The sequence below is a fragment of the Mustela nivalis genome (genome assembly GCF_964662115.1).
Source record: "Mustela nivalis genome assembly, chromosome: 9".
NCBI lineage: Eukaryota > Metazoa > Chordata > Mammalia > Carnivora > Mustelidae > Mustela > Mustela nivalis.
This window is the reverse complement of record NC_139028.1, coordinates 74717668-74734913: the sequence shown is the minus strand read 5'-3', so window position 1 is coordinate 74734913 and position 17246 is coordinate 74717668. Positions and strand designations below refer to the sequence as shown.

General features: G+C 35.2%; 1 protein-coding gene across 4 annotated transcripts in view; it reads left to right on the top strand.

Annotated features, from left to right (window-relative positions):
* Positions 1-17246, top strand: part of BTBD10 (BTB domain containing 10) — a 73941-nt gene that overhangs the window by 40521 nt on the left and 16174 nt on the right. For all 4 annotated transcript variants that reach the window (XM_082683202.1, XM_082683199.1, XM_082683201.1 and 1 more), the window contains 2 exons: positions 12522-12718; positions 15025-15310. In XM_082683202.1, the coding sequence (XP_082539328.1) occupies positions 12565-12718; positions 15025-15310 (440 nt within the window). In that variant the 5' untranslated portion in view covers positions 12522-12564. The remainder of the gene's footprint in view (positions 1-12521; positions 12719-15024; positions 15311-17246) is intronic.

Sequence of the window (17246 nt, the reverse complement as noted above, 5' to 3'; positions counted from 1 at the left end):
TACCCTCCTATTGTATTGATCTCTTTATTATTTTGTAGTGCCCTTCTTTTTCTGTTGCTACAGCCTGTTTATTTTTTATTTTATTTTATTATTTTTTTGCTACAGTCTGTTTTAAAGTCTCTTTTGTTTGGTGTAAGTATTTCCACCCTGGCTTTTTTTTTTTTTCCTACTTCCATTTGCATGGTATATGTTTTTCAGCCCTTCACTTTTAATCTGTACATGTATTTAGTTTTGAAGTGAGTCTCTTGTAGGGAGCATATAATGGGTCTTGTTTTTTTTTAATCGTTTCACTCATTGGATTGGAATGGTTAGTCCATTTATAGTCAAAGTAATTACTGATAGGTGTGTACTTACTGCCATTTCGTTCATTGTTTTCTGGTTGTTTTTGTAGTTTCTCTCTGTTCCTTTCTTTTGTTCTCTTCCTTCATAATTTGATTGTTTTCTTTAGTGTTATGGTTAGATTCCTTTCTCTTTATTTTTTGTGCATCTATTAGAGTTTTTTGGTTTGTTACCATTAGGTTTATAATATCTTATGTGTATAGCAGTTTATATTAGGTTGATGGTCACTTTAAGTTCGAACACATTCTAAAAGCACTAAACTTTTACTCCTCCCTCCACATTTTAGGTATTTGATGACATATTTACATCTTTTTCTGTATTCCTTGATGGTATTTGTGGATATAACTGATTTTACTACTTTTGTGTTTTTACCTCCATACTGACTTTATAAGTGATTAGTCTACTACCTTTTTATATGTTTGTTTTTACCTATGAAATTTTTTCTTCTCATAATTTTCTTCTAGTTCTCACCTTTTCAAAGAATTCTGCTTGGGGTCCTTTGTAACTTTTTCCTTCTACCTCTTTCAGCCCCCATATTCCATGCCCATATAAGCACCAGTATATTTTTTGACACTGTACATTAGTTTGTGTTTCCCAGAACTTGATATTACTGTGTCCTTTTTTGGGTGCTATAGGGATCTAGCTTCTTTCACTCAGTATAATTTTGAACTTGATCCATGTTGTAATTTGTATTAATAGTTTGTTTCTCTTTTTTTGAGTAGTATTCCATTGTATGTACACATCACAAATTGTTTATCCAGTTACCTGTTCACAGACATTTAGGCTGTCTTTAGTTTGGAACTGTTACAAATGAAGCAACTAACAATGTTTGTATCTTTTTACAGACATATGCTTTATTTCTTTTGGGTGAATAGGTAGAATGCCTGGGTCATATGCATAGTAAATATGTAAATTTCTAAGAAACTTTCAAACTGTTTTTAAATACAGTTTTTAAAGTGGTTGGACCATTTTACATTACCATCAGGAGTATGTTGACAGTTCATTTCATACACATATTCATCAACCCTTGATATGGCCATTGTTTTTATTTAGCCATTCATATAGATGTGAAATGGTGTTACATTGTGGTTTTGATTTGCAGTCCTTCATGAGTGATGATGTTCAGCAGCTTTTCATGTATTTATTTTTTTAATCCTTATATCTCAAATTTTTTTGTGCTTTGAGAGTTCTTTATAGCCTAGATACACATTCTTTTTTTTTTTTTTTTTTTTTTTTTTTATTTATTAACTTGACAGAGAGAAATCACAAGTAGACGGAGAGGCAGGCAGAGAGAGAGAGAGGGAAGCAGGCTCTCTGCCGAGCAGAGAGCCCGATGCGGGACTCGATCCCAGGACTCTGAGATCATGACCTGAGCCGAAGGCAGCGGCCCAACCCACTGAGCCACCCAGGCGCCCCTAGATACACATTCTTTTTCAGATACGTGATTTCATTCTCCTACCAGTATCTTTTGAAGAGCAAAAGTTTTAAATTTTTTAAAAGATTTTTAAAAAATAATTTATTTGACAGAGAGAGCGTGCATGTGCAAACACAAGCAGGGAGAGCAGCAGGCAGAGGGAGAGGGAGAAGCACACACCCTGCTGAGTAGGGAGCCCTATGTGGGACTTGATCCCAGGACCCTGGGATCATGACCTGAGCTGAAGGCAGGTGCTGGACCAACTGAGCCACCCAGGCACCCTGAAGAATTTTTAATTTTTTTTTTAAAGATTTTATTTATTTGACAGAGATCACAAGTAGATGGAGGGGCAGGCAGAGAGACAGAGAGAGATAGAGGGAAGCAGGCTCCCTGCTGAGCAGAGGGACTTATGCAGGACTCGATCCCAGGACGCTGAGATCATGACCTGAGCTGAAGGCAGCATCCTAACCCACTGAGCCACCCAGGCGCCCAAGAATTTTTAATTTTGATGTATCCCAGTTCATCATTTTATTGATTTACTTATTTACTTAGCTTTAGAGAGAAGAAGGGTGGGTGAGAATGAGAGAGAGAGAGTATCTTAAGCAGGCTCCACACCTGGCATGGAGCCCAATGTGGGGCTCAGTCTCACAACCCTGAGATCATGACCTGAGACAAAATCAAGTTGGATGCTTAACCGACTGAGCCACCCAGGTACCCCATGTTAATATATTTTTTAATGAATTCTGCTTTTTTTCTCTTTAAACGTTTATAATTTTAAGTTTTAGATTTAGGGTTGTGATTCATTTTGACTTCACTTTTGTATATGACACAAACTCTCCTTCCGTCACCTGCAACTCTTCCCTCCCCAAGGTGCTGGAGGCAGATTATACATTCTAATATTCATTTGTTTCAGCACTATTTGATGAAAAGACTCTTGAATTGACTTTGAATCCTTGTTGAAAATGAGTTGTCTGTATACGTGTGTGTGGGCCCTTTTCTGATTCATTAATCTATTTGTCATTATACCAGTAACACACTGTGTTCATTCCTATATCTTTATAATAAGCTTTGAAATTAGATTAGTGTTCCATATCTGTTCTTTTTAAGAAGTTATTTAGGCTCTTCTAGATCCTTTGCACTTCTGTATGAATTTTGGAATCAATTTGTTACTTTTGACCAAGAAACCTGTTAAAAATTTTGGAATTACATTGTGTATTTTTTAAGATTTTATTTGTTTATGAGAGCCAGAGCACAAACACAGGCAGGAGGAGGGAAAGAAGGACAAGCAGACTCAGTACTGAACATGGAACCCCAGGCAGGGTGACCCCAGAACCCTGAGATCATGACCTGAGTTGAAATCAGACATTTAACTGAGCAACCCAAACACCCCTGGAGTTACATTGTATCTATAGATCAACTTGGGGAGAGTTGCTTTTTTAATAATATTGAATCATTTGACTTGTGTGAACTTGGTGAATTTTTCCATTTATTTAGGTCTTTTTAAGTTACTCTCAGCAGTGTTTTATACTTTTAGCATATAGATCTCCATCTTTGGCAGATTTATCCTTACATATTTCAGTTTTTTGATGCTACTGTAAATGGTGTAGTTTTAAAATTTTAATTTCTGATTTGTTGTTATTGTTGTTGCTAGTATAGTTGACCCTTAAACAACATGGATCTGAACTGCACAGACTACTTACATGCAGATTTTTTTTCCAATAAATATGCATGTAGTACTGTAAATGTATTTTCTGTTCTTTATGATTTTCTTAACATTTTCTTTTCTCTAGCTTACTTTATTGTCAGTGTATAGTATAATACATATAATATACAAAATATGTATTAACTGTTTATAGGTAAGGTTTCTGGTGAACAGGAGGCTGTTAATAGTTAAGTTTTGGGGGAGTCAAAAGTTATGTGCAGGTTTTAAACTGGAGGGGTTGGTTTCCCAACACTTGCATTGTTCCAAGGATCAAGTGTATATGGAAATACAGCTGACTTTGAATATTGATCTTGCATCCCGTTACCTTGTTAAACATTAGTTCTAGTGACTTTGTACTAGAGTCTACAATTGATGATTGCATTATCTGCAGATAAGGATGGTTTTACTTCTTTTCCAATCTGAATGCCTTCTAGACCTTTTTCTTGACATACTGTTCTGGGTACACTCTTTAGTACATTGATGAATAAAAGTGGTGAGAGTAGATATTCTTGTATTGTTCTTGATCTTAGGTGGAGAGTGTTTGGTCTTTAACCACGAAGTCTGACGCTGGCTGTAGGTTTTTCTGTAGATATCTTTTATCCAGTTGGTGATATTCTATTGTATTCCTGCTTTGTTTTTTAAATCAGGAATGGATTTCCTTTTTGCCAAAATGTATACTGAGATAGAGCTTTTTTCATTGGTTTGTTAATATGGTGAATTATATTAAGACATTTTTATTGAAGTATAATTGACATATAATAATTGATTTTTGAGTATTCAACCAATCTTGCATTTTTAGGATAAATCTCATTAGAACATAATGGATTGACATTTTTATCTGCTGCTCTGTTTGATTAAATTTTTGTTTAAATATGCATATTCTGAGGCATGTCTGTAGTAATTTTATAAAGTCTTTGGTTTTGGTACTTGAGTAATGCTGGCCTCATATAATGAGTTAGGAAGTATGTTGTCTTCAATTTTCTGAAGGAGTTTATGTAGAATTGATATTATATCCCTCTTAAGTGCTTGGTAGAGTTCATCAGTGAAGCCATCTGGGCCTGGAGTTTTCTTAGAGGAGAATTTCTGAACTGCAAATTCAATTCTTTAATAGAAATAGAGCTATTCAGGGGCATCCGGGTAGCTCAGTCAGTTAAGCATCTGATTTCAGGGACGCCTGGGTGGCTCAGTTGGTTAAGCAGCTGCCTTTGGCTCAGGTCATGATCCCAGCATCCTGGGATCGAGTCCCGCATCGGGCTCCTTGCTCGGCAGGGAGCCTGCTTCTCCCTCTGCCTCTGCCTGCCATTCTGTCTGCCTATGCTTGCTCTCTCGCCCTCTCTCTCTGATAAATAAATTAAAAAAAAAAAAAAAGCATCTGATTTCAGCTCAGGTCATGATCTCAGGGTCCTGAGATGGAGCCTCAAGTCAGACTCCGATCTCAGCAAGGAGTCTGCTTGTCCCTTTCCCTCTCCCTCTGCTCCTCCCCAAGCATGTGTTCTATTTCTCTCTCTCTCTCAAATAAATAAAATCTTTTTAAAAAATGGAGCTGTTCACCTTATCTGTTTCTTACTGAGTAAGATTTGGTACCTTAGAATTTGTCCAGTTTTTCTAAGTTGATGAACTTATTTGTGTAAAGTTGTTTATAGTACTCTTCTATTACTCTTTTAATATGGGTGACCTTTGTAGTGATGTCAGCTTTCTCATTTCTAATATTGGGATTTGTATCTTCTCAATTTTTTATCTCCAGTCTGGCTAGAGGTTTATAAATTTGTTTTTTTGTTTTTTTTTTTAAGATTCTATTTATTTATTTGACAGGTAGAGATCACAAGTAGGCAGAGAGGCAGACAGAGAGAGAGGAGGAAGCAGGCTCCCTACCAAGCAGAGAGCCCGATTTGGGGCTCATGACCCACTGAGCCACCCAGGTGCCCCTTAATTGGGTTTTTTTTTTTTTTTTTAAAGATTTATTTATTTATTTATTTGACAGAGAGAGAGATCACAAGTAGGCAGAGAGGCAGGCAGAGAGAGAGAGGAGGAAGCAGGCTCCCTGCTGAGCAGAGAGCCCGATGGGGGACTCGATCCCAGGACTCTGAGATCATGACCTGAGCCGAAGGCAGCGACTTAACCCACCTAGCCACCCAGGCGCCCTTAATTGGGTTTTTCAAAGGAACTAGGTTTTGTTTCATTGATATTTTTTCCCCTATTTTTTTTCTGTTTTCTATTATTTTGATTTCCACTCTGATCTTTCTTACTACTTTTTCTACTTTTTAAAAAAATCTACATGGCAGACAAGCATTTAATTATTTTAATATATAGAAAACATCCAAACTAATAAACAAAATGCCACAAACCCGACATAAAACAATAGGTAAGAATAACTATAAATGGCTTATAAACCTACAAGATGAGTCCAACCCTCATAATTACATAATTATGACTTTTAAAATATTTAACTTAACAACTAACAAGTATAAAAATATTTCAGCATAAATAGTTCTGAATGGGAGGAAAGAAGATGCACACCCTGTGTGCTGCTTATAGAAGTGTTAATTAGTGTACGCTTACTTTTTCCACTTTGGGTTTAATTTAGTCTTTGCTTAGTTTTTTTTTAAGGTGGAAACAAGTTATTTATTTTTTAGAACTTTCTTTTTTTCTTTTTTTTTTTTTTAAGATTTTATTTATTTATTTGACAGAGAGAGATCACAAGTAGGCAGAGAGGCAGGCAGAGAGAGAGAGAGAGGAGGAAGCAGGCTCCTCGCCGAGCAGAGAGCCCGATGCGGGACTCGATCCCAGGACCCTGAGATCATGACCTGAGCCGAAGGCAGCGGCTTAACCCACTGAGCCACCCAGGCGCCCCTAGAACTTTCTTTTTTCTAATATAGGTATCTAATGCTATAATTTGCTCCCTAACTGCTGCTATAATGTCATGCCATTCTATACATTTTGATTACATTTGTTTTTTTTTTTTAACTTGAAAATTTTGCATTCTCCCTTTTGCTTTCTTCTTTGCTCCATAAATTATTTAAAAGGTGTTATTCAATTTCCAAATATTTGGGAAATTTACATATATGTTTCTGTTACTGAATCTTAATCTAATTCTGTTGTAATTAGAGGACAAATTTTATATGTTTGAATTCTTTTCAATTTATGGAGACTTGTTTTGTTGCTAAGAATATCATCTGTCTTGGTAAATGTTTTGTGGGCATATGAAACAAATGAGTTGTTTGCTCCTACTGGCTTCAGTGTTCTATAAATGTCAGTTAGGTCATTGATAGTGTTCAAATTTTATTCATCTTTGCTGATTTTTTGTTTGCTCTATTAAGTATTACAAGGGAGTATTGAAATCTCTTAATATAAGTATGGAGTTCTTACAGTTTTATCAGATTTTGCTTCATGTATCTTGAAGCTGTATTATGAAGCAGAAGAACTTTTGGGACATGGTTTTAATGAATATATCCCGCTTTTATTTTTGATATGCCTTGGTAATATTCTTTGCTCTATAGTCTACTTTGATATTAATATTGTTACTTTTGCTTTCTCTTGACTAGTGTCAGCATAGTTGATTTTTCATTATCCTTTTATAGTGAATCTCTTTGTACTTTTATATTTGAAGTGTGTTTCAGGTAGGCAACATATGTAATTGGGTCTGACTTTTATATCTAGTCTGATAATCTCTACCTTTTATGGGTTAGGCCACTTACATTTAATGTGATTATAGATATGATTAAGTCTATCATCTTGCTTTTTATTTTCTTTTTGTCCCATTTGTTCTTGTTTCCCCATCCTCTCCCTTTTTCCTTTGCCCTCTTGGATTAATTGCATCTTTTTTTTTTTTTTTTAATGATTTCATTTTCTCTTCTGTGTTGGCTCATTACCTGTAATTCTTCGTTTCCTTACTTTAGTGGTTGTTTGAGGGCTTGTAATACAAATCTTTAATTTATCAGTCTACCTTATCAGTACCTTCAAGCAGTACTACTTGACACAAGAAATGGTTTAAGAGCCACAATAGTGTACTTTTATGTCTCTCATCCCAAACTTGCTATTATAGTTATGTGTATATGTTATAAGCCCCATACTGTATTGTTATAATTATTATTTAAATCTTTTAAAGAGATTTGTTTGAATCTTTTAAAAAGATTTAAACAATATAAAAAAGATCTTCCCATGTAGTTACTATTTCCAGTGTTCTTCAACCCCTTTGTGTAGATTCATATTTTCTTCTGGCATTACTTTTTCTTCTGACTAAAGGGCTTCCTTTAACTCTTCCTATAATGCCAGTCTGCTCATGGTTAATTAATTAATTCATCTTTTTGTGTGTCTGAAAATGCATTTCCCTCTTTATTTTTGAAGATGTTTCAGCTAGATAAAGCAAACATAGGTTCACAGGTTTTTTTTTTTTTCTTAAAATATGGGATTTGTTGTGTGTAATACATGTAGTATTTATTACATTTCAAGACATTCAAATATTTTTTCTTTTCTTTACCTTTCTTCCTTTATGGACTCCATTATACTTATATTAGGGCATTTGAAATTGACCTGCCGCTCACTTTTACTCCATTTATTTTTTTTTATAATGAATACTATATTTATTTTTGGTATTTCCTCTTGCTGTGTCTTCAAATTCACAAATCTTTTCTTCTATAATGTGTAATTTTCTTTAATTCCATCCAGTCTATTTTTCATCTAAGATATCATTTTTTATATCTCTGGAAGTTTGATCTGCATCTTTTTCTTCCTTCTGTATTTCTACATAACCTTTTGGAGCAATATGATTATAATGACTTCTAATGTCATTGTTTCTAATTCTGAGACATGTCAGTTCCAAGCTGATTTTGATTGAGTTTTTAAAATCTCTTACAGGTTATGTTTTCCTACTTACTTGCACGCCTGGTAATTTTTTATTGAATGCCATACATTGTGAATTTTACCTTGTTTGGATGCTGGGTATTATTTTTTCTATAAATATTCTTGAGCTTTGTTTTACAGTTGAGTTCCTTGGAAACAGTTTGATTCTTTTCAGGTCTTCCTGTTAAGATTTGTTAGATGTGACTAGCACGGTGACCAGTCTAGGTCTGATTCCCATTTCAGAGTCAAGACCAATGAAACCACACTCATTAAAATGTAAATCTTCTTGATTCAATTTTAAATCCCATAGTGCTTTTTTAAAATTTTAAAACTAGTCAAGATTCTTTCTTCAGTGCCCTATGAATTACGAGGTTTTCCAGCCTGCCTGGGGGAAGTAGGTCCTATATGAGTCCTGGTCACTGTGTCTTCTTATCCTTTGAGTTGGTTCTTTCCCGAGCCTTATGTCGTTTCCTCAGATGTATTCGCTGGTTGGTACTCAGCTCAATATTTCAAGAAGACTGCAGATCTCTGAAGTTTTCTCTGTGCTGCTTGCTCCCCCCCTCTAGTACTCTTTGCTGAGAACTCTTGGCACCTACTATTCCCAAGCTCTCCAGCTCCTTACCTGAGTCTACCAGGTTCCAACTGGGTTTCACTTCCCTATTTACTCTGGAAAATCTCTTAAGATAGTAATTTGGAAAGAGACTCATAATCTCACAAAATAAACTGAGGGTTGCTGTGGGGAGGAGGAGCATGCAGAGGGTGGTTGGGTTATGGACATTGGGGAGGGTTTATGATATGGTGAGTACTGTGAAGTGTGTAAGCCTGACGATTCACAGACCTATACTCCTGGGGCAAATAACATATTATATGTTTATAAAAATAATTAATAAAAAATAGTAATGTGGAAAAAATAATTTAGAGCAGTTGTTGGGCTTATCTCATTTGTTTTTCATCTTTCAGGGATCACTGTCGTTGCTGATGAACTGTGTCTTACAAACCATTGTTTTATATATTTTGTCTACTTTTTTCCCCCAGATAGGAAAACAAATTCAATCCTTGTTATTCTGTCTTGACTAAAAGTAGATGTTGGAGCTGATGTAATCTTCAACTCCTTACCTGTCCTGAGTTCACAGATCTCTGACTTTTAAATGCAACATGAAGCAGACTTATCTCCTCTGAACTTGCTTGTCCTCATTTTCTTTTACACGTACTAATTATTTTTGTCCTTAGAGTGCCTTTCTGATCTAAAATTATTTAATTAAATCAAGTAGGACATAATTAGTCTTCCATGACATCTGATTTTGAAGGTTTGGTGCAGAGTACATTCCATTTGGGAATGAAAATAAAGAATGGAAGTATGATCCTTTTGCATTTCTTTAAAATCTAAACATTTTAGAGGTAAAGCCAATATTTTAGCAGAATAAATGCTTAGTAGCAGTTAATGTTTCAGTTATAAAAGTGTCTGATAGAAACACTTTTTCTTTTTTTTTTTTTTTAAAGATTTTATTTATTTATTTGACAGAGAGAGATCACAAGTAGGCAGAGAAGCAGGCAGAGAGAGAGAGGAGGAAGCAGGCTCCCTGCTGAGCAGAGAGCCCGATGCGGGACTCGATCCCAGGACCCTGAGATCATGACCTGAGCCAAAGGCAGCGGCCCAACCCACTGAGCCACCCAGGCGCCCTAGAAACACTTTTTCAATTAATCAGTCTCCTTGGCCTCACCCAAACTGAACATTTGTCCTGCATTTGTCCTTAGTTGTAGTTGGGTTTATACCTTGTCCATTAGATTAACAATTAGATTCATATTTAAGCACATTTAAAACTTAACAGCTAAGATAATTTGAGGAGGTTTTTATTTCAATATATAATCCTTTTTCTATTTGTGTAGATTGCTTTCTTTTTCCTACTTTATTTTTTTTTTTAAGATTTTATTTATTTATTTGACAGACGGAGACCACAAGTGGGCAGAGAGGCAGGCAGAGGGAGGAGGAAGCAGGCTCCCTGCTGAGCAGAGAGCCCAATATGGGGTTCTATCCCAGGACCCAGAGTTGAAGGCAGAGGCTTTAACCCACTGAGCCACCCAGGGCGCCCCCTCTTTTTCCTACTTTAAGACAAACCAGAAATTCCATTGTTTCTACTCTGAAGTTTTTGACATAAATGCAGTAGGATCTTTTCTATAAGAAGAAAACTATTATGTTCCAAGGATGCGTCCTGTTTTGATCTTTTTCACTAGAAAGAATTTTTTTGCTCTGTGGTTTTATGAAAGACAAATAACTGATAAAGGTTGCCTTTATTTCCCTAGAAGTAACTCTTAGGATAAATACAAAGTTAGCCTTATCTTTTATCTTTGTAGTCTGTTATAATGAGGTGATGACTGAGTATCTTAATAAAAGAAAATACTAAAATAACAAAAGAATTGTAGATAATAAGCCAACAGAGGAGATGTTCCGGAAGCACTATGGGATTTAAAATTGAATCAAGAAGATTTAAATTTTAATGAGTGTGATTTCAGTGATGGAGTGCTGGGTTAATAATATGGAGGGGACACTGGAATGAATTAAAAGGCTTAGGGTAGGGGCACCCGGGCGGCTCAGTGGGTTAAAGCCTCTGCCTTTGGCTCAGGTCATGATCCCAGGGTTCTGGGATCAAGCCCCGCATTGGGCTCTCTGCTCAGCAGGGAGCCTGCTTCCTCCTCTCTCTCTGCCTGCCTTTCTGCCTACTTGTGATCTCTGTCTGTCAAATAAATAAATAAAATCTTAAAAAAAAAAATTAAAAAAAAAAAAGGCCTAGGGTATAGTATTATTAGCATATTTACTAAATACTGTGTGACTCCGAGCAGTCTTATAATTGAACTTTAATATCTCCATCTGTCATAACTAAATAAACTAGTATTTAATTGGGGGATTCTATTGTGCTAGGTACATTGTTGGTTAGTGTACTTCCATTTCTTCATTTAATCCTCATATTAACCTTAGTAAAGTAAATAGAACCTGTATTTTAAAGATGAGGAAATGTTCCATAATGTTAAGTAATACTCAACATGTTGAGCAACTAAGTATTAGAGTACAATTTGTGTTATATTTCTGTATTTCTCTAAAACTGTGAAGTTTCTTCTGTTTCTATTTATAAAAAACACTAAATTTTTAAACCATGCATCATGGTATAATGATGAGATGGTAAATTTCCAGATGTATTAGGTTTGGCTCTCTCTTTGTTCTTGTCAATTTTCTTACCTGCAATGTACTTTATGAAAATCTTACTTAGTTGCCAGCACCTGATTCACCAGTGATTAACTCAAGTCTGTAGTGAAGTTTTCTTCCTCTGAGATATTAAAGCATTTAGTATCTATTTCTCACTTATTAGTTACATATTTGAGATGTACTTACCAGCTTTATATTTGAAATTTGGGATTACTATTGAATTGTTTAAATTTCTGTGTGCTCATGTATTACTGATACACATCTATTACTGAGACGGGTACACGCAAGTCCCTTGAGGGAACTTCTCTATAGCATTGTACATGTGGTACATATATCTTCATAAATAATTGTGACTTAATTCTGCCAATTAGACTAGTTAATCATCATTCTCAGGTATTCACTTCTTACAAGCAAATTTACCTAAGATATTTTAAAATTTTAAATTCTGTAGCTTTACAGAGCTCAGTTAATTAAGCTTTTTAGAGAAATGCTTTTCAAAGAAACTTTTTTTTGCCAAAAATTTTGAAAGGAGTTCAATCAAAATCAAGATGAGTTGATATTAAAGTAAGCATGTAGGCTTATTGTATTTGGCAAGGAGACCAGTTACTTTGCCCCATAGCTGATTTTTTTGGAGTTCTGAAAGCTGGTGTTCTCTCTGCCTGTGCCTCGCCACCCCCTGCCCCCATCAAAGAGAGAAAAATGTTTGAGCAATATTTAGAAGATCTGGGTGGTCTCTAGTACTACTACTATTACTACTACTACTTACTCAAAAGTTAATTAACATTTCTGGGCTTTCGTTTTTCTCATTCTTAAAAAAAAAAAAAAACTGAGTTGGATTATTTGATCTTTAAATATACTCTTCCAGCATTTATAAAACCTACACGTTTAAGATAATTGTTTCAGAATTGTAGCATTTGATTCTTAAACTTCAAAATAGTAGTAGTTTAATGTTAATTGCTTTTTTCTTTAAAAGCATTTGTGATCTCCTGTTCCACTTTTATGGTTAATTTTCTTTTTTGACTTACCAGTACTCCCTCACGTGTTGCTAAAGGAGTTGTTGACCACACCAAAATGAGTCTACATGGTGCTAGCGGGGGACATGAACGATCAAGAGATAGACGAAGATCAAGTGACAGATCACGAGATTCATCTCATGAAAGAACAGAATCTCAACTCACTCCTTGTATTAGAAATGTTACTTCTCCAACACGACAACACCATGTTGGTACGTAAAATTAACTCATCTTCCTGACAGTTTTTAAAAGCATGCAGTTACCTTTTTAAAACAGTAATGACTGTGAATTCTGCCTAGTACTTGAGAGTAAAATTAACTTCTTAGTTCTATTCAGTTGCTATTTTAGCTTAGCTTCATTCTTGCTATAAGAAATCAGCTTATTAAATGAAACTTAAAAGTGATTTTTTTTAGTCTGGGACAGTTTCATAAGAAATTTGAAAAGCCTTTAAAACTGTGATATGAGATAATTTGTTTAATTTTTAAAAATATTTGAGGGAGAGAGAGAGAGCGTGAGTCCATGCAGGAGTATGGGGAGGAAGGGAGTGGCAGGAGAGGGAGAAGCAGGCTCCCCACTGAGCAGATGCCCTGGGGCTAGATCCCAGGAGCCAGGGATCCTGACCTGAGCCTAAGGCAGACATTTAACGGACTGAGCCACCCAGGTGCCCCTAAGTCTCAAATTGATTTTTATCTTATGTGGTACATACAAAGTGGTTTATTTTTAAAAATTTGTAGTAAACTATTGATAGGAATTCTTGGTTAATCATGCTAGAAAAGGAAGTGAAAGCTAGAATAACCATGTAGTAATTTATTTTAAGTTTTGACAGTATTTTAAATTTAACTTAAAAAATAGATGGTGAAAAGGAAGGTGTGAAGTGTTTTGTTTTTTTTGTTTTTTTTTCTTGGCAAGTAGCTCATGTCTTTTTTTTCGTTCCTACTCATTACTGTAAATGAACATTATTATATTTCAGGTAAATAAATTGTGTGACTGAGGAGAAGTACATTAGCAATGTGAACTTGTTGATTTTCATTTTCCCTTGGAGAAGGGGCAAATTTAATACCTTCACATTGTTTTCCGATTGTTTCAAATCAAAATCATTTATCTTAGGGCTTAATTATACAGAGAGATTGTCAGTATCTAAGTAGGTCCTCAAAGTCAAACTAGTACTGATATGCCAAAAATCCATGCAAGTATAAATAGGAGTTGACAGTTCATTAATATGCTAAATTCAATCCCTGGGAAGAGAATAGGAAGATATAATAAATGATTTTTATTAATTCAGCAAATTTTGGTTTTGGGATGCTACCAGCATTCTGGAAACAGGCAATAAAATGGAGGTGTCAGAATATCTCTGGAGATAAAGCAAACCTAATTATATCATCAGTAAAGCTGTACAGAATGTTCTGAGTAGCCTGAGTCATGGAGGAATTTGGCAGAAGCTGATGAATCTGATGAGATGGAGGTACATTTTTAGGTCACCTTTAAAGTGTAGTTCTATCCTCTAGAGGGAACTTATCACAGAATCTTAGTTTTAATTTTCCCTTTATAGAATATTAGAACAGCTGAAGAAAATCTTCTGAATTTTAACAGTATTTCCTACTTAATTAAAATTATGGATAGTAATTATATGATCCTCTAGAATTTGTGGCAGTGCTTTTATTCCAACAAAAAGTGAGACTGAAAAAAAAGCAATGTATCATAAGCTATTGAAGCCATTTTATTTGGTTGGTAGACATTAAAAGTCATTTGAAAGAATAAATACTTTTGTGTCCTTAGTGACCATTTTTCTTCCTTTGGGGCCTTGCTTTTGTGAGATAAATTACTAGTTTGAGTATGGCCTAATTAATATAGTGAGAGTCCAAAGTTTGTACTTAGTGTTCTCAGAGTAGTACTAATACTTTTAGTATTTAGGACAGTTAAAGTTGGTATTTTCATTAATCTTTTATTTCCTGTCAGTGCTTATTTGACTTGTAAACTTGTAAGACTATTCTATTCCTTGGGTTTCATGTATTTTTAAATAGCATACTAGCATGAAATTTACCTTAATTTTGATCTTAGTCTGAGTGAGCATTAGTCAGCTATACATCTTTTTAAAAATCTACAAAAATTAATTTAGAAAACATTTTGATATTTTAGGTTTTATTCCTGGGAAGTAATATTTATGGTGCTCTGTGAAAATGTTAATTGAAATAAAAAAGCAGAAATGCTTTGTTTGATTGATTTTACTTTATTTTTTGAGAGAGAGAGTGTGAGAGAGTGCATGCATGCACAAGTGGCGGTGGGGGCTGGGGGGCAGAGGGAGAGGGAGAAGCAGACTCTCTGCTGAGCAGAGAGTTCAATGTGGCAGGACCCTGAGATCATGACCTGAGCCAAGGTAGACCCTTAACCAACTGAGCTGCCCAGGCCCCCAGAAATGTGATTTAAAACAACTTTTCTACATCAGAATTTTTAAAAGATAAATGTGGATCTTGAATTTTTTTAAAGGAAAATTTGCATAACTTTAACATCTTTATTTCAGAACGAGAAAAAGATCATAGTTCTTCTCGTCCAAGTAGTCCTCGTCCTCAAAAAGCATCTCCAAATGGTTCCAGTAGCAGTGCTGGGAATAGCAGCAGAAACAGTAGTCAGTCAAGTTCGGATGGTAGCTGTAAGACATCTGGGGAGATGGTGTTTGTATATGAAAATGCAAAAGAAGGAGCTCGGAATGTGAGAACATCGGAACGAGTAACACTAATAGTGGATAACACTAGATTTGTTGTAGACCCATCCATTTTTACTGCACAGCCAAATACAATGTTGGGCAGGTTTGTATTATTGCAGTTCTTTGTATTATTATAAAGCACTTTCACATTATTTTACTTTTTTTTTTTTTTTAAGATTTATTTACTTGACAGAGAGAAATCACAAGTAGACAGAGAGGCAGCCAGAGAGAGAGAGAGAGAGAGAGAGGGAAGCAGGCTCCCTGCTGAGCAGAGAGCCCGATGCGGGACTCGATCCCAGGACCCTGAGATCATGACCCTAGCCGAAGGCAGCGGCTCAATCCACTGAGCCACCCAGGCGCCCCTCACATTATTTTACTTAAGTTTTACAGTAATTCCCTGTTGGAATGTAGTATTCCTGTTCTATAGATGAACTGAGCTTTGAAAGTTAAATATAACTTGCTCAAGTTAGTATAGCCAGGAAATGGTAGAGCCAGATCTTGAACTTGGTTTTATTTCTAACAATTTTTGTTATATCAACAAGAAAAAAAAACTATTTAATGAAGATAGGGTCCTAAACAATCTCCACAGGTTAAAACCTTAAATTGTATCTAACAAGGTGAGTATAACAGTAATATATGCTTTTTTCACTTGGGGAAATCCTAAATTCAACCACCAAATATAGCAGGTATTAGCATTTTGTTTAAAGAGGAAAAAAACCAGTTTGGTTAGCTGAAAAGTCAGCATGAATTGCCAGATAAATTAAAAAAAAAAAAAAAGGAAGGTATTAACAAGTAGTTAGAATGAAGGAAAGAGACTTGTAGTCATATTCTAATCTGTGTGGGTCTAGAGTAAAGGTGAATGTGAAGTTTGTAGTTGTGGGAACTGTGGTCTTAAAAGAATGATATAGACAATATAGACTTGATTTTTCATTGTGTCCAAAATGAGGAGCGAATACCTTTTCTTTATTTTTTTTTCCATTTTTTTCAAGTTACCTTTTCATTGTAAAATTAGTATCTTTTCCTGTTCTAATATAAAGTGGAGGAGCATAGAAATGAAACAGAAATTTATATGGTGTTAAAAACTTGGTTTTTTTCCCCTAGGTTGTATATGAGTAACTATTTAGGATGCCTTTGTGTGTGTACATGTGATTTCTCCTCTGAATACAGAATAAAAGCTCACATGACATTGCACATTTTGAATAGCCGAATATTCTTTTTAACATTGGCAGTTAGACTTTACATATCTGAGGCAAAGAAAACAAGTACAGCTTTTATATATTTTTAGGAGCACAAAGGAAGATTATTGAGGGAAGGTGTCAGGAGGATGACTCGACACTATTAATACTTTTTTTTTTGTGAAGATTTTATTTGAGAGAAAGAATGAGAGAGAGAGAGAGTATGAGAGGGGAGAGAGTCAGAGGGAGAAGCAGACTACCCACGGAGCAGGGAGCCTGATGCAGGACTCGATCCTGGGACTCCAGGATCATGACCTGAGCTGAAGGCAGTTGCTTAACCAACTGAGCCACCCAGGCACCTGGCACTACTAATACTTTAAATTTTTACCCCAATTTTAAAGAAACACTCTTAAAAAGTAGATATTTGAAATCCTTTGTTAGGCTACCTTTTCTTTAAAAGCAAAACAAAACAAAGTCCAAAATATTTCTGTGTGTGTATCCATATTGAACTGAGAAGCATAACATTCTCCTTTTGTTAAAAAAAAAATTCAAGTATTTGAGAAAATTGTATGACATTTGATTCCTGAAAGACTGTCCTTGCCTTTTTTTTTTTTTTTTTTTTTTTTAAAAACAGTGAAGTTTATCCCAGTTCTGGGATACAGCGAAGTCTTTTTCATGCCAGTTGAGTAAAGCATATCTTTGGGGATGAAAATTAATATTCATGGGTACTGTAAAAAGCAGTTGGCATTCTTTTGGAAACTTCGAAATAAAAAAGCTTTGTTCTTTATAGATTTCTGTGTTATAACAAAAGAAGAAACCATTTAAATTGGGAAATTGTTGAGTACAATACTTAAGAATGATGGA